Source organism: Oncorhynchus clarkii, chromosome 18 (assembly GCF_045791955.1).
Source record: "Oncorhynchus clarkii lewisi isolate Uvic-CL-2024 chromosome 18, UVic_Ocla_1.0, whole genome shotgun sequence".
In the NCBI taxonomy this organism is placed as follows: Eukaryota; Metazoa; Chordata; class Actinopteri; order Salmoniformes; family Salmonidae; genus Oncorhynchus; species Oncorhynchus clarkii.
Window position 1 is genome coordinate 19,964,965 of NC_092164.1, and position 17,721 is coordinate 19,982,685.

The 17,721-nt window shown below is 43.7% G+C and overlaps 2 protein-coding genes across 3 annotated transcripts in view; one reads left to right on the top strand and one right to left on the bottom strand.

Annotated features, from left to right (window-relative positions):
* Positions 1 to 714: 714 nt before the first annotated feature.
* On the bottom strand, positions 715 to 10,031 carry LOC139372515 (MSL complex subunit 3-like). 2 transcript variants are annotated; one of them, XM_071112244.1, is made up of 12 exons: positions 9,806 to 10,031; positions 9,028 to 9,110; positions 8,465 to 8,560; positions 8,290 to 8,387; positions 8,090 to 8,190; positions 7,820 to 7,939; positions 7,394 to 7,554; positions 6,969 to 7,127; positions 6,391 to 6,704; positions 5,878 to 6,087; positions 5,668 to 5,752; positions 715 to 1,701 (listed from the first exon to the last, which is right to left on the bottom strand). In XM_071112244.1, the coding sequence occupies exons 1-12, from the start codon at positions 9,902 to 9,904 to the stop codon at positions 1,602 to 1,604; spliced, it is 1,626 nt and encodes a 541-aa protein (XP_070968345.1). In that variant the 5' UTR covers positions 9,905 to 10,031; the 3' UTR covers positions 715 to 1,601. The 2 variants fall into 2 exon arrangements, with proteins under 2 accessions (XP_070968345.1, XP_070968344.1); XM_071112243.1 differs by having other exon boundaries at positions 7,820 to 7,942.
* Positions 10,032 to 12,957: 2,926 nt separating this feature from the next.
* Positions 12,958 to 17,721, top strand: part of LOC139373179 (rho GTPase-activating protein 6-like) — an 81,206-nt gene continuing 76,442 nt past the window's right edge. The window contains exon 1 of the mRNA XM_071113349.1: positions 12,958 to 13,742. Coding sequence (XP_070969450.1) covers positions 13,224 to 13,742 — 519 coding nt within the window. The 5' untranslated portion in view covers positions 12,958 to 13,223. The remainder of the gene's footprint in view (positions 13,743 to 17,721) is intronic.

Sequence of the window (17,721 nt, forward strand, 5' to 3'; positions counted from 1 at the left end):
ACAAATATTAGATCTGTTTTGTGCTTCTTGAGGTCAATTTGCAGTCTACAAATTCTTGGAAATTATCTTCCGTCTCTGTCCATCATCTAAAAGTTGTTGATGATCCCTGGTCTACGGGTACTGTGTGTTGGTAGGAACTCTGGCACCTCAAAATCAATGGAGCAGCACCAAAATCCTGTGACTGACCGACAGGGCACAACCCAAAACGCTGTGTGCCCATCAAAGGAGGCTGAAGTCATCCTCTGAAGAACACTACCTTCGGTCCAGGCTCCCTCCTCTGGCTGCCCTTCTCAGATCTCTGACATCACACCTCTGAGACCAAAGGCCCCGTTCAATCTCAAACCATAGCAGATTCACCATGAGGATAAACCCAATGATCTGCCCTTGTACTTTGCTGTAGTTTAGAACACCCTTTATATAGTGTGAAGAGTGTTTCTATAAGGAAAAGGGACTCAACTTGAAGGAGAGAAGAACAGCAGAGAATAGGACCAGGATCAAACGCATGGCGCAGCGATCTACACAGCCGACAATTCACCTTTTAAAAGGCAACAACATTCGCAGAGATTACATTCACGGTAAACATTGTGCAGTTCGGCTCAATTGTAAACCACCTGTTTATATTGTGCTGCCATATAACATGCCTTGCATTGAATCCCGGCCTAGGTCTTTATGAATCAACAGAACAGCAATATTCATAAACCACATGCAAAAAAACATTGCTCCAACTTTTATTTCAGATAATACTAATAGAAAACAGACTGAAAGGTGATATTCTTTACATTTCCACCTCCGCTGTGTGTTCCTGTTCGAGTCTACAAGTTAACAGTGTAATAAAACAAACAGAATAAGGAATTTATACATCAACTTGACCTTCTTCAAACATTGAGGGTAATGCCATGACAAATATAAATATGAACACACAGTGCCCATAACGTCACAGCCCCTCTAAGCAAGAGGAACACAGATAGTAGACATTACTAGAGTAATGACATTCTACAAGCATTTATAAATAGCTTAAATCGACAACACACACTGAAGCGTGGCTTGGGGCAGCAAGCATGGCGAACCGAGAAGCCAAACAGTCTCCAATAGCCACACGTAAAGCAAACGTATCAAATAGCCCTTCTCTCTGTGTATGCTTGTCTAGGCGGACGGAGAGAGAAGGATCAGACGCAGATGCTGCTAGAGAAAGAGAGGGCCAAACGTGGTCCTTGAGCGCAGAGCGAGAAAGCAAGACAAAGTCAACATCGGGGGAAAGACTCCAGCAGGGGGTTAGGGTCTACAGCCTAGGATAACAAGTAGACGTCCATGCTTTGGGTAATCATTGCATCCAGGGGGGTCTGTTCCTAAGGCCAGACTGCCAGGTTGGGGGCTGGGGAGCGTGAGGTACTGGGCCGATCAGAAGCCAAGACCCTTGCTTCATTTCTTTACGATAGGCCGGGCAAAACCACATGGGTTGGATTTAGGAGAGCAAGGGGTGAACATAGAGAAGGATAATGGCACAGTCTAAGAGAGGATGTGAAAGGGATGTTTTGGGAATCAGCTTGGAGCTCCCCTCCCAGCAGTGCAGTTCAGGGCGAGGCAGGGTGAGATAAACGGGGTCAGGAAACAGCCCGCGGGTGCTTCATGCAGTATTGGGCCTCCGATGACGACACGTACGCCGACTCCGGAAAAAAGTCCTCGTGGAACTCAGCCAAAAACCTGGGGAGCAAAGAGAGAGAGACGGAGGAAGAGGGACAGAGAGAGGGAGAGAGAAGATAGATATAACACCATAACAGGGTCTAATTCACCACACTGAGTAGAAGTCTGAAGTTAAGGCTGGTTAACACAGCATGGCCATCAACAGACAGCTAATGCATTTGAAACAAAGACCACTGTGGGAAATGCATCACTCCCCCGACTCCTGTGGATGTCACGGACCAGACTCAGCACTCCCAATCCTGGCGTCTTCCTTCCAACAGGGGGCTTGTTAACACCCCTACCACACTCCAGGCCTGCAGTCAGTCAGTGCTTTTAGTAACTTGCCTTAAATAACCCAATTCGCCAGAGTTGGAGAGGGAAAATCTCCCCGTCTAATCAGTAGGGAAAATAATCCGGAATGTTCTTAGTAACCGCTGCTCAGCCAAATCCTCTAAATCTTGCCATCTCATCTGCAAACAAATTATCCTCATCAGAGGGCGAAATTAAGAGGCGCTTTAACCGGCGACAAATTATTATGGTCGTTGTGGAGCACCGAACTAGTCAGTACGGACCACGAGACCGTGGCTACAGATATATTTCATTATTTATTGGTCGTCCTATCTATTAGTCAGTGCATATGTAGAGCAAAGGCTGTAAACTTGAACCACATTTCTCTGCAGATGTTAGATATGGACACATTTTCATGAGAGTGCAGCTGGGCGGACACAGGCATCCTCGTTCTCATACACACTAGGCACTCCCTTGCTCTCCCTCCCCAGTGGTGGAAAAAGTACCCAATTCTCATACTTGGGTAAAAGTAAAGATACCTTAAAAGAAAATGACTCAAGTAAAATACTACTTGAGTAAAAGTATGAAAGCATTTGGGTTTTAAATATACTTTAGTATCAAAAGTAAAAGTATAAATCATTTTAAATTCCTTATATTGAACAAACCTGATGGCACAATTGCCATTTAAAAATATATATTTATGGAGAACCAGGGGCACAATCCAACACAATCCGACATAATTTACAAATTAAGCACTTGTGTTTAGTGATTGCACCAGATCAGAGGCAGTAGGGATGACCAGGAATCTTCTCTTGATAAGTGTGTGAATTGGACGATTTTCCTGTCCTGCTAAGCATTCAAAATGAAATTAGGACTTTTGGGTGTCAGGGAAATGTATAGAGTAAAAAGTACATTATTTTCCTTTGAAATGTTGCGAAGTAAAAGTTGTAAAAAACATAAATGGTAAAGTACAGATACCCCCTCCCAAAATACTTAAGTAGTACTTTAAAGTATTTTTACACCACTGTCCCTCCCTCTGTATCACAGAAACACACCAGATGATTCACGATTCTTCCAGAGATCCGTCCGTGTGCCCAATCCCGGCATGCACTTCTCCACTTTGCTACAGTCAACATCCAGTAAGGTTTTTTTCCTTCCTGTCTCTCACTAGTCTGAAGAGACCTCCTTTCTAAAGATGTTCGTTTTCAATCCGTAGCAGACTAAAATAAATGGGCGTGAACAGCTGAAGTTAAATCCCATCGTGGGCAGGCATCAATATATTGCTTAAAGCATCCAACATTATTTCTCTGAACGCTCCTGTATTTTCAGACAAGTAACCAGGTATCTATCCAATTAGTGACAGATTTTCATGCGAATATTCCAAAATCTGCACAAAGCCAATGTGCATTTTCCCACCAGCGGTGCGTTTCCACCAAATTGACTTGTCACGGATAAAAACCAATGCACAAAAAGTTAATCACATTTTCAACCTTGTCAATAGTTTTATGACAAAAACTGTTGCGTTAAATAGCAAATATGCCTAGTCTGGTCTTGGTACGTGTGGTTTAGGCAACAACTTGCCGATAGTGCTGGTAGGCTAGTCTACATGAGAATAATATTTGTATTTGTCAAATGGCAGTCACGCATCGATCATGTCACCAGAGTAATACCTTTGATATTTATTGGAAAGGAGCATCAAGCTCATATCGTACATTTTCACCACCCTGTGAAGTTCATCACAGCTTAATAAACCGCATGGTTTCCCCAGTCGTATTGGGAGGACCCCACACCATGTCATCGCGTGACTCCCAAGTTGACTTCGAGATTATAGTTATTATATCAATATTTCTGCATAAAGGCCTTTCCACCGCCATTTCTCACATTATTAATTTTACTGACACAAAAAGATCCCACCATATCTAATGAACAAATTCATAAAATTATACAGAAACTTCCTGTTTCCATCACAGCCGTCACGATTATTTCTATACGGAATGACATCACTTGCATAAAACACTGTGGATGGAAACGTGGTTATTGTCAATAAAAAGATGACACTAGTGGAAGAAGCCCCTAATAAGACTATTGAGACGTACCCAGCTGCGAGAAGGAGTCATATGTCCCTCTGTGTGCAACAGCGCAGAGCGGTGGCTGGAGGGGAAACTGCAGGCGTTTCATTAATAAAGGAGAGAGAATAAATCCCCTAGGTTTGGGGACAGCTGAAGATCGCTGGGCAGGATTTAAAGATTAGAATCGCAGGCTTGTGTAACGCCCACTCAACTCCCTTCACTTTAATGTAGTCCGACAGTCTCACACACACACAGACAGATGCAGGTGCGCACGCACACACACACACACAGAGGCGCATGCACAGACACAAAAACAGCAAATCAATCCCTCTGCATAAATAACATCTCAAGCCATCGTCGACTGATCACATCCTGTTAGACAATATTATGGCTACATTAACCATGGCAGGCATGCAGGGTGAACCAGCTTACAGGTCAGTGAGCACTTTTTCCACTCAGTGAGCTGCATGAATCACACAGAGAGTTGCTACCTAATAGCATTACACCACAGTTAACTGCCCCGGTGTATGCGCTACACTTCAGGTGACGGGGCTAACACTGGATAGGCGGAGAGGATTGTGTGCGCGTGTCAGCAGATCAATGCACACTGCACTCCCATTGCTCCCAACAGGGACCCCCATTCCTCTCTAAGATATACAAAAAGCCACCTGGGGGAAAAACCCATCTCTCTATTCTCCGGCTGCGCTGTCCAACTATTTTTTTTATTTTTATAGGCTAATGTTCATGTTACAGCAGAGGCCCGTCAAGCTGCCGCAGTGTCCAAACATTTCTGCATGTTAAGCTAACGTTAGTACGTCAGAGGCCCATCAAGTGGAAACCACTCACCAGGCTAGCTAAGTGAGCACGTCCAAAGAAATGCTGACTTGGGCAGTATCGCGTTGCAGTGATCAAAGGAAGTCTATCATGGAACTGTCGCCGGCACGGCAACTAAATGGCAGCCTGTCCCTTCCTGCAATGCAGTCGGCCCAATTATACACCAGGCAGTGATTGACTGGGGGATAACGGGCTTCGCCCAGTCAGTGTCACTGATCCTGGAAACTGGTTTCTTGTGCATCTTCGGTTCCAATGTGCGTTAATTTGGCTTGAGGGGTTATTAAAGGAATAAGGCCTGAGGAGGTGTGGTATATGGCCAATATACCACAGCTAAGGGCTGTTCTTGAGCATGACGCAACGTGGAGTGCCTGGATACAGACCTTAGCTGTGGTATACTGACCATATACCACAAACACGGAGGTGCCTTATTGCTATTATAAACTGGTTAGCAACATAATTAGAACAGTAAATCGTAATTTGTCATACCCGTGGTATACCACAGCTTTCGGCCAATCAGTATTCAGAGCTCAAACCACCCAGTTTAGAAAATGTGACTTATGACCTTTATTTAACCAGGAAGGTTATTGAGAAGGCATTTCCTTCTTAAATAACCACCTGAGATTGGCTTTACGGCAGCACAAGGAAACATTCCAGGCCTAGATTGTATGAGCTTTGGCAGCCAAAATAAGAGATTATTGTAGCCCTGGTTCTAGCCTAGTTATGGTGTGTCGCTGATCACTAAAAGAAGAATGAAAGTAAAGAAAACGTGATTATTCTATAATAAGATGGGAGGTACCTGAGGAAGAGCTCCAGGTGTTTGACCAGGGCCCTTAGGTTCTTCTCTGGGATTTGCATCTTCCCTAGGATCTCTGGCAGCTTCACTGTATGAGGGGAAGAAACCAGATTGAAAGAGAACGAGTGACTGGAGGCTATATTGGACTAAACAACAATCCCTGTTTCCCCACACACACACACACACAGAGGAAGGGCTTAGGAGGACACCTACCGAAGAGGCGTAGGAGGTGCTGGGAGCCGTACAGGTAGGAGGGTGGGGGAGGCTGGTCACTCTGGGGATAGTTATCAGGGGTCAGCTTCCAGCTCAGGACCTCGTTGAGCTCATTGTTCCGTCGGCTCTCCAGGCCGGAGAAGACGCCACTGCCCTCTTTACTGGGCGTCTGGGGCAAAGGAGAGGACGAGCCACTGTGGACAGGAGTTTCTGGGAAGGGGACAGGAGGGCAGATGGCAGTCAATCAACTGATAGTGTGGGTGGAGGACAACATTGGCATGGACACTTAAGAAACAACAGACATTCACTGTGTGCTGTAGCACTGAGAAGCTGTGCACAGACTATTCCATGTGTTTGGGAGAGTACTATAATGTATGGCAACAGGGAAGAGTGCCATCTAGCGGATGGATATGGTCATTACAACAACAGAGGCAACGAGTAACATTGCATAAAGTAAAGCACTACAAGATCAACTGTTTATTCTGTGATTTAGTGTGTTTTCTTGCCACTCACTCTTCTCCAGATTGAGGAAGAACTTGGGCAGCTGGGCAGGCGTGTCAAGGCGGCGTTTGGGCTGGGGTGAGGTCGTAGCGCTGCCGCTGCCCCCCTCGCCCGCCATCCGCTCGCCCCCCGAAGTGTGGCGTGTGGAGCGCCGCAGAGACTGGGGGGCGTCGGGGTCGGCTGCGGAGGCACAGCGCCGGCGTTTGGGTGTGGTGGTGGGGTTTGCCGTGGTGGTGGAGGCCTCACTCAGGGCCGGTTGGCTGTCCGTGGACTGGGGGGTGGATGGGTTGTGGCCCGAGGGGCTGGGGGTGCGCTCACGCAGGGTCCTGGGACAGGAAGGGAGGGTGGAGATGATAAAAGAAAGACCAGTTTGGTAATGACATCCAACATCACAAAGAAAGGTACAATAATTTGTCACTGGCATTTTCATCTTAGGTCAGCTATACAAACTGAACAAATGGCCTAATGTACTTAGCGTCTTCCAACAGTAAAACGTTTTCAACTTCATTTTGTTTCATCTTCTGACCTGAAAATGACCCGATGTTAATTAGTCAAGAGGATTGCATACATAGCCTGATGGTCGGTCTTACTTGCTGGAGCTGGCTGTGTTGTCCCGGATAGGCAGGAAAAACTTGGAGGAGCTGACTTTCTTGAACTGAGCGTGCTCATTGGGGTACAGGAGGATCATGGGAAGGGTGAAGTCAAAGGTGATTCTCAGGCCGTCCACCATCTCCTTGCAAAGCTCCTCACTGAAACAAAATGGTGACTTCTAGCTACTATCAAAGATCATTTCATCCACGATGACCATGTTCGAGAGCATCGAATCTGTGATGCATTTATTGGTAATATTGTAACTGACATACTTGATCTACAAATAACACTGAGTAGTTATTTATGATGCAAGGTGATTTGTAGATCAGTCAGTTGGCAGGTGCCTGCAATGTAAAAAACAAACATTGTGTAGCCTATGAGAGGCAAAAAGGCTAATGGGAAATGTTGTACTTTGGGGACTCACTTCTTCTCTGGAGGAACATAGTGAGGACTGAGGCTAGTCTGGGCGGTGCTCTGGTGACTTCTGTACCTCTCATTGGCAGAGAAGGCTGCGTTGAAGGCAAAGTGCTTCACATATGATTCCAAGATGTTCAATATGTTCATGTGGCACGGAAGCTTCACCAACTGGGGAGAAAAAGAACAAGGCCCTTCATGATCACAGCTCATTGGCAGTGAGATGTTGAACTGTCAAAAGTCAAGGGTTGCATTCAGTAGGGTACATGGAGGCAAAAAAAATTACAACAGAAAATGACAAATCTGTGTTCCTATTGGACTAGCTCAGTTAGTACCTCCCCGTTTTTATACGTTTGTCCCTACTGAACATTGGAGGATTAGGAATAGGTATACGGAACTACAATAAAGCGGGAGTTATCTTTGTTTAATTACACACCTTCTTCCTCTTGTTGATGTAGTAGCAGTCATCCTCCAGTTTCTTCTTGAGAATCTCAGGGATGTCTATGTTGATGGTCTTGTCCTCACTCTCCATCTTAGCGTGAGCTTCCTGTTCTTCCTGCTAGAGATAGATAGGCAAACATTCAGATCCATCCAGCCATTTTGTCAAAATGTGTATTTCAGACAATGTCAATAGAACAACCGAGTCGATAGGTTATGTATTAAGAAAACATATTTGTCTGTAGTACTCTATAACTCAAAACACTACCATTTTGTCCAAATCTTCAGAAGAGTCGCTCTCCTCGCTTTTCAAAGATTCCGGATCCTCGGAATCGTCCTCGTCACTGTTGTCTGAAGACGTAATCAAACCTGAAAGATACCCCCACCAAAAAGTACCTGTCATTTTAGCTTGCAAGCCATTTCCAATGAAAATTAAAAACCATTCCGATAAACTACAGTCAAACTCACATGCGTCATCACTCTCTTCCTTCTCTTCAGGAAGTGTCTTCAGAGCTGACTCAACACCGGGTAGACGACGACGTCTCTTCCCCCATCCCTTTCTCCTCCTGTGGGTTGAAGTGGACATAGTTAGACTACGCCTACTGCTTACTTTTCCGATTTTCTCCAATGGAGACAAACTTACATGCGAGCCACAGCTTTACGAGCCAGTTTACGTTGTAATTTGCGATTTTCGTCAGTTTCCCTGAGCACATGGTCTTCCGCTGCCAATCGATCCCAACTGTAGCACAAAGCAACAGATGATGAGTACCGCCCCTTCCAATTCAAGCTGCATGCAGTCGGCATGAGGGTTTTGTCTAAGTGATATCAAGGACAAAGCTCCACTGAAGGTTTCTTTCCACACTCAATGATTTCCACCATATAGACAGCTAAAACCATAGAAAACTACGTACAGTTTAAGGGATTGTTAAATAAAAGTTACCACTATGTTTAGCCAACCGTACAAGGTTTCGACCAGTGGCTTGAAAAGTAAACATTATCAGCTAACAGTCTTGGAAAATGAGCACTTTTCCTGCTCGACATGCAGAGCCCACAAAGGATGGGGAAATTAACCTAAACCACTCATAGAAACAGGGAATGACCCTCCAATCCACCCCCCAGGAACCCTCCTAACTGTCCCACCCATCCTCCTCCCCAGTATCCCTTCTTCAAGCCCACCACCTCAGACTGTCTTGTGTATGAGTTTACCTTCTGTTCCAACCATTGAAGTGAATCAGGTATTCTGGGACTCGCTTTCCACGTTCATCTTTGCCAATTACAACATCGACGACCTAAAACATACAATTCCAGAAATGAACGTTAGCCGACAAAACTCAAGTTATCGTGTAACAGACAGCAGGAAAATGTATCACCACATCTGGACAGCTAGCTAACAGTACGCATTAGTTAGCTAACGTTACATTACTAATTGGCGCTAGCTAGCTAATGTTATGTAAACAACGGGTTGGCTGATTGTAATTTGTTACCCTGGCCTTGCACAGAGGCTAGCTAACGTTAACTCATGATATGTTAATTCACCGTTGGTGTTTAACGTTAACGCTAGCTAGTTTAACGTTACTTCCAACGTTAGCGGACAGTTGTTATGACAGTTAACGTTAGCTACTTAGTTGGCTAAATGTAGCAGCTACGAGCTAGCTAAGAAAATATACCCGCGCTAACTTGGCTACCTACAGTATGTGCAGAGATTAGCAACAAATAACACGGCTGCAGCCATTATTGATGGCCTCCTTTTGCCATAAACCAGTTAGCCTAATAACAAACGTTAGCCTTTTAGCAGCTAGCTAGCATGACAACCTCGGTCGGGCCTTCTGTGGTCTGTCCGGATATATTAAATAAACACAATGTCTAACTTAGCTACAGTATTGGATAAAGCCATAAAAACTGGCAATCAAAATGTTTGGGAATTGCATGCGGTATCAGTCTCGTGACCGCAAACAAACTCTTGGCTAAACAACAAGCCATTTACCTTTGCATCATAGAGTACTTTAGCTTTCGTAGGGTCAGGTTCGAAACAGAGGACTTTTTCTCCTTTGTGGAATTTAAATTTCATTCCCCGGGAGTTCATTTGTTCGTCATAGCGAGCAGGAGAGGAGGCATCTGGACCCCCCGCTCCTTAACCCTTTCCCTGCCGGGCTGTATCCAAAGGGGTCTTTGAAAAAAAATATGGAGATGGCGCTAGGACACAACTCATCAAACGAATCCGTAATAGGGAATTTCTAGTTTGGTCCTTCGTGGACGCCGTAGAAATAAACAGTACATAAATGTACCTGCAGAGGGCGTCCGTTATTCAAATTTGATCTTACTAATATTTCTGTTTGCCAGGGTGCTGAGGTGACATGTAGTCCTCCCTCCCTATAATAAATCAAAAGTTTAGTGTGTACAAATGAATTAAGAAGGTAAGGCAAAAAATAGGCCAATAGTAATGACAATTTGGCAATTTACACTGGAGTGATATATGCGCAGATGAGGATGTGCAGGTAGAAATACTGGTGTGCAAAAGAGCAGAAAAACAAAAACAATTATGGGGCTCATTATTTTAATGAGGCTCATTCTTTTGTAAATTTGGAGACTGAACTAGCACCATTTCAGTTTTCAGATGAGAAAACAGAGAGCGAGAGAGTGTGCGAGAGAGAGAGAGACTCTGAAGGAAATCCCTCTTTGTATAGCCTAGCTGCATTTGTGTGTATGATGCCTTGTATGCTCAACCTCTTATCAGTGCCAGTGTGTGCTTTTTTCCATTCTGACTGAAACCATCAGGCTATCTCTGCTGTCACATCTGTCACTGCACCGACGTGTGCCACGAAGAAGACCTGCATTCACTGTGCAATTCTAATGAGTGACACATTTAGCTCAGTCAAGTCACAAGGTCAGGATTGTATGTCATAGCCTACTTAATTAGCCTAACACACTACAAATGTTTACTTGTGGCCAGAGTAGGTTACTGATTAAGTAGGCTACCTATTTCTTGCCTTATGGCTAGACAAGTGACTTCTCCAATTATAATGAATCAGAGCAGAACAGTTTATTTGTTAAAAATCTTTACTTTACAGCCAATTGGACTGCTATTATCTATAAACACATTTTTTTTTAAAGTGTTTTTTAAATTATATTTGGTTTCTTGTGGCTGGTGCCCACTAAAGTATATTAGAAACCATTCTACTTGGTCCCTTCCCAGCGCCCCTCTCATCCTAATTTAACCCCTGCAGGCTGTTTTAGCCCCATTTCTCTATGAATTAAATATGTGGTTTTATTAATCACACAGACTAATGGTTGGTATCTACGTATCCAGAATAAATAGACGGATCCAATGTTACATTGATGTTTGAAAGTGGTTAGAAGTCCAAAACGTGGGACTCATTGGGTTAACATCGGGGAGCTCACATGCACATGTGACGAGGATGATTTCTACCTCTGGTACACACCAACCATATAGTCGTCGTACACTGTGTCTGGTTTTACAACCACTGCAGCCGGGAGGTAGAGCAGCAATAGATTGCTTCTCTCTGACTCCTTCTCACCAATCTCTATTCCTCTACTGCACTTTCACCATTTTGTTTCACCTTTATTTAACTAGGCAAGTCAGTTAAGACTATATTCTTATTTACAATGACGGCCTACCCCGGCCAAACCCTAACCCAGACAACGCTGGGCCAATTGTGCGCCGCCCTATGGGACTCCCAATCACTGACAGCTGTGATACAGCCTGGACTCGAACCAGGGTCTGTAGTGACGCCTCTAGGACTGAGATGCAGTGCCTTAGACCGCTGTGCCACTCGGGACCCCAAAATGATGAGAAGGGATGAATAATTGCCTTGCTTGTGTGTATGTGTGTGTGTGTGTATGTGTATGTGTGTGTGTGTATGCCTTTCTGTGTACGTACATGCGTACCTTCATTCATGTGTATGTGTGCATGCGTGTGTACCTGCGTGTATGTGTGTGTGAAGGTATGGGGAAAATGCTGCATCATGGGAGACTGGAGGAGGGGGTTGCCCTGATAAAGCTGCTTATGAAGCTACACTGCATGACACTGATAACAGCTCAGTCAGATTTGACCAGCCTAAAAACAGACGGGGGGAACGGATGAGATAAAGAGAGAGAGAGAGATCCACAAAGAATTTGAAAACGCTGGGGCTCCTCCCTTTTGTACTTTAACTATTTGCACATTGCTACAACACTATATAGACAAAATATGACATTTGAAATGTCTTTATTATTTTGGAACTTCTGTGAGTGTAATGTTTACTGTTAATTTTGATTGTTAATTTCACTTTTGTTTATTATCTATTTCACTTGCTTTGGCAATGATATCATATCTTTCTCATGCCAATGAAGCCCCTTGAATTGAATTGAATTGAGAGAGAGAGAGAGAGAGAGAGAGAGAGAGAGAGAGAGAGAGAGAGAGAGAGAGAGAGAGAGAAAGCAGAGAGAATTATATAAAGAGGAAGCCATGACCCTATAACCCTGAGATTCTCAAAAGACACCATCGAAATGTCCATTTACAATGGAAACACTAATAGAGTTGGGTTGGAGGGAAGCGCCAAAATCTGAGCTCCTTCTGGCCAAACGTGCTGCACAGCAGCTAACCCATATATAGCAACATTGTGGTGCCTGACAGTCTTTCTCGCGACTTCTGAGAAACTTGTGGTGCGAAAATGCAGAGAGCAAGATAATCAGACCATGATATTTATTTTGAGCGAGTAAGACACAAGTGTGCCCCAATGTAATGCAAAACATGTGAATAGTAGTAAAATAGGCTAGACTATAGGATTAATCCTCATTTATGGATTATGGTTTTAGGTCGATGATTAATCTTTATGCCTTGTCCTCAATCGGCCAGCTTTAGTTGTGCTTTATTTCAACAAAGTGAAAGTTAGGCTATGCAGCTATAGGCCTATGCATCACATATGTCATATATGTAGGCTATACAATTAATGTATGGTACAAACTTGAAAGATGCAGATAAAGACCCGGGGAAGACACTTGTATGCACTGGTTTTGCGCATTGCAGAGCAACATGAGAGCGCAGTCTTAACGGCCACAGGAGCGCATTGGACGGATTAGAGGAGCGGCGGCGAGGGTCATCAATTGCGAAACTTCTCTCATCCTGCCGTCCGCTCTGACTACAGTTTGGGAATGAGCTGAGCTGCATGCATAATAACACCGCACAGAGAATTGGATACATTTGCGCGCTGTCTGTCTCTCGCTTTATCTGAAGCAAAGGCATTCTGGCGATTACATCATAAAAACACGTGGACCAAGGGTTCACTGTCAGAGTATATTGATGGGACTTATCTCGTGGTTTGGTTCTTTATGGCGCTCGAACTAAACTTCTGAGAAAAGTTTTTTTTTAAACGCTGCTGCGTTTGTGCAGAGGGGAGATAGAGATGTCATCTGGACAAGGAATATTGAACGTCTTCTCCTGCTCCTCTCCAGCCTCCAAAGCCATCTCCAAAAGGAAGTTGCGACAAACTCGGAGCCTGGACCCTGATATTATAAGGAAATGTGGCACAGAGACAGATGGAACCCGTGGGGACCGCTTGGGTTTACCGGGTTTGCGCGTTGAGGATGCAGGTGCGTTTTCATCCTCGCCAAGCTCCCCTGAGCACCCGGTTGCGTTGAAATCAGATCCCCGTTCCAGAAATCTCAGGGTGAAACAACCCCTTTCGTCTTTATCTGGTCCCTCCACACCCCTGGACATCTCCCCGACATCAAACTTTCCCTTTGACTATGACGTGACTGTGAGGGGCACAAAGCGGAATACCGCGTGGGATTTACCGTTTCTGGTGAGGAGCCCCAGCGTCACTCCAACTGGGAGCACGAACACATTATTCTCACCGCGGAGATGGCTTCAGAAGAAGCAGCAACAGTCCAGTTCTCACGCCTATATCGTTTGGAAGTCGGAGGTAAATATGACGACGCGTGCACTCCACGCAGTAAAAAAAAAAAGTCTTCATGGTATTTCAGAGGAATGATATAATGAAATGACAACCTACTTTTGTTTTTGAAGATTTACAGTGCCTTCATAAAGTATTTACACCCCTTGACTTTTTCCCGCATTTAGTTGTTACAGACTGTATTTAAAATAGATTAAATTTAGATTTGGTGTCACTGACCTACACAAAATATCGCGAATTAGGCTTTTAGAAATGTTTACAAATTAATTAAAAATGAAAAGCTGAAATGTCTTGAGTCAATAAGTATTCAATACCTTTGTTATGGCAAGGTACACACACATGCATACGCACACATTGTGATATTGTTGTATATTATTATTATATTATTAGTATTATTAAACGTTTTGTGTTCTGGATATGTGGTGGTGTAGGGATGTTATATGATTGTTTTATCTTTAGCTCATTCAGTACAAACATAGTTCACTGTTTTATATTTTGTTTGATATGTAATGTGGGTGCGTGCATTGGTGTGTTTGGACCCCAGGAAGAGCAGCAGCTAATGGGGATCCCTTATAAATACAAAATACAAATACAGAATAAAAATATTCCAAAACATGTATCCTGATTGCAATAAGGCACTAAAATAAAACTGCAATGCAATGTGTATGTTTGGGGCAAAGAGTACCACTTCAAATTTTCGGCAAGGACTAAGGAGTTTTTTAGGATAAAAATAAACGGAATAGACACTGGGAGATACATCTTCCTTTCACCAGGACAATAACCTAAAACACAAGGCCAACATACACTGGAGTTGCTTACCAAGACGACCTTGAATGTTCCTAAGTGGCCTAGTTACAGTTTGGACATAAATCGACTTAAAAATCTCCGCAAGACTTATAAATGGCTGTCTAGCAATGATCAACAATCAACTTGATAGAGCTTGAAGAATTAAGACAAATTATAAATGTGCAAATATAATACAACCCAGGTGGGCAAAGCTCTTAGACTTACCCAGGAAAAGCAATCACAGCTGTAATCGCTGCCAAAGGTGATTCTAACATGCATTGACTCAGGGGTGTGAATAATTATGTAAATTAGATATTTCTGTATTTCATTTTCAATGAATGTGCAAAAATGTCTAAAGACATGTTTTCACTTTGTCATCATGGTGTTATTGTGTGTAGTTGGGTAGAAAAAGAAGAAGATTGAATCCGTTTTGAATTCAGGCTGTACCACAACAAAATGTGTAACAATTTAAGGGATTGGAAGACTTTCTGAAGGCACTGTATAACGGTCCGGAGTTTTTATGTGTTTTTATTTCCATTTCTTGTCTTTTAATAATTAGAGATTGTTCGTTTAATATTTTTTACAGTTAATAAAGGAGAGAGTACCTGCAATATTAGGCCTTCCAAATGAAGCGTGCATGTAGCAGGGTCTGCAGAGTGTGTGCAGCAGTCAGACCCATAATGAAATCCTTACAAAAACATACTTGGGACTTATTTTTAGCAGCGGCTTCATTGGCCGCATATTTGGCAGCTGTCCACATGCTGTCCACATGCTCCAGTCTAGTTGAAAGGTATAATGATGTTTTTCCCCCCATCTCTTGTGGACTCCCTTGCTATCCGGGATCCTTGGGACGCTCATACATGAAGTTTAAATTTAAAATGGTTAAAGTAAGGGCTAAAGTTAGGGTTAGGTAAGGGAGAACGGCTCATTATAATGGCTGGAAAGGAGTTAATGGAATGGCATCAAATACATGGAAACCATGTGTTTGATGTATTTGATACCATTCCACCGTTTCTGCTCCAGCCATTACAATCAGCCCACCCTCCCCAATTAAGGTTCCACCAAACTACTGCGGTTATGGTTAAGGTTAGGGTAAATCAGGGCTCTCCAACCCTCTTCCTGGAGAGCTACCATCCTGTAGGTTTTCACCTCAACCCTAATATATCGCACCTGATTCTAATAATTTGCTGGTTGATAAGCTGAATCAGTTACAACTGGTTTTGGAGCGAAAACCTACAGGACGATAGCTCTCCAGGAACAGGGTTGGAGAGCTCTAGGGTAAATGTAGGGGTTAAGGTTAGGGTTACTGTTGGGACGTCCCAAGGATCCCGATTAGCGTTAATGACCCTGGAATTAAGCTCATGTAGCGATGCTTTGGCAGCATGTGACAACGAGTTTTGATGGCACTGAGTTGGTTCTCAAGAGTGTGAACTGAAATGTCACGGGGTCAAAGACAGACACATGAAAAAAAATGAGCTATCTCACGATTTGCGGACCCCTCCCCATTATGTTGTTGTTCCCCGAACAGGGCAATGAATGTGACATAGACCTATGATTCAGGAAACTCAGTCAATGTGAAAGGTGGGAATTTCCAACAAGCCTGAATGTGATTGAATATAATGTAATTGTATGAAATATATATTTAAACCCATTAAACAGAGGCAACAGAAATTATTCATTTTTGTGCTGACAGTTAAACTATGGTGACTTCGATGCTCTAGGATGCAGGAGTAGAGGTAGTATCTTACCTGTGACTGGTATTATCCCTTCGAGCTACACTACACAAGTAAGTGGACACCTGCCCGTCGAACATCTTATTCCAAATCATGGGCGTTAATATGGAGTTGGTCACCGCTTTGCTGCTATAACAGACTCCACTCTTCTGGGAACGGCTTTCCACTAGATGTTGGAACATTGCTGCGGGTACCTGCTTCCATTCAGCCATAAGAGCATTAGTGAGGTCGGGAACTGATTTTGGGCGATTAGGCCTGGCTCGTATTTGGCGTTCCAATTAATCCCAAAGGTGTTTGATGGGGTTGAGGTCAGGGCTCTTTGCAGGCCATTCAAGTTCTTCCACACCGATCTAGACAAATCATTTCTGTATGGATTTCGCTTTGTGCATGGGGGAATTTTCATGCTGGAAAAGGTAAGGCCCTTTCATTGTATGCTGTAGCGTTAATATTTCCCTTCACTGGAACTAGGGGACCTAACCCAAGACCATTATTCTTCCTCCAACAAACTTTACACTTGGCACAATGCAATTGGGCAGGCATCTTTCTCCTGGCATCCGCCAAACCTAGGTTTGTCCGTCGGACTTCCAGATGGTGAAGCGTGATTCACCACTCCAGAGAATGCGTTTCCGCTGCTCCTGAGTCCAATGGTGGCGATCAGCACTTGGTGGTCCCGTTCTGCTTGTGTGACATACCACTTTGCGGCTGAGCCGTAGTTTCTCCGAGACATTTCCACTTCACATTAACAGCAACTTACAGTGCACCGGGCAGCTCTAGCAGGGCAGAAATCTGTCGGAAAGGTGGTATCTTATGACGGTGCCAAGTTGTTTAAAATACTCCCTTCCAAAACCAGCATTTCAGGTTTACTGGGTTTGTCAGGTATATGGCAACGGAAAGGACAGGTAGTTCATCATTACCAGAGGTTCTAAACTAGTTGACATCAACAGCATATGATGTAACATATAAAGTATTGTGGTTCTCTGATTCAGTTAGTGTGTGGAAAAGTTTGTTTGATTTGCTATCTAAGATCTCTAGAAGACTCCTTTGAAGTCTACAATCAATCGTCTACCTGGGTGTAATTGGGTGTTGCCTCCCTGGGTGTCTAATTTCCCATCCCGAATTCAACCAATCAATCAATAAATCAATCAAATGAATTTATCCAACCCTTTTTACATCAGCAGATGTCACAAAGTGCTTATACAGAATCCCAGCCTAAAACCAAAAGGGCACCTATTGAGAGTACAGGGAACATTAATTGCAAACTGAAAGTGGCAAAGGTGGTTTGGGATTTATGGTTTTTGGATCACTCCAAAGTCCTATCATATTATACACTAACAAGGTCGTAACTCTGTTTTTGGATATCCTACCACTGCATACATTATGTATCATTGAGATAAAGCAGGGTTGCTTCTTCATCTCCACATTATTCAGATACGGTAGTGGTATCCCACTAGTCCAGGGGTGTCAAAGTC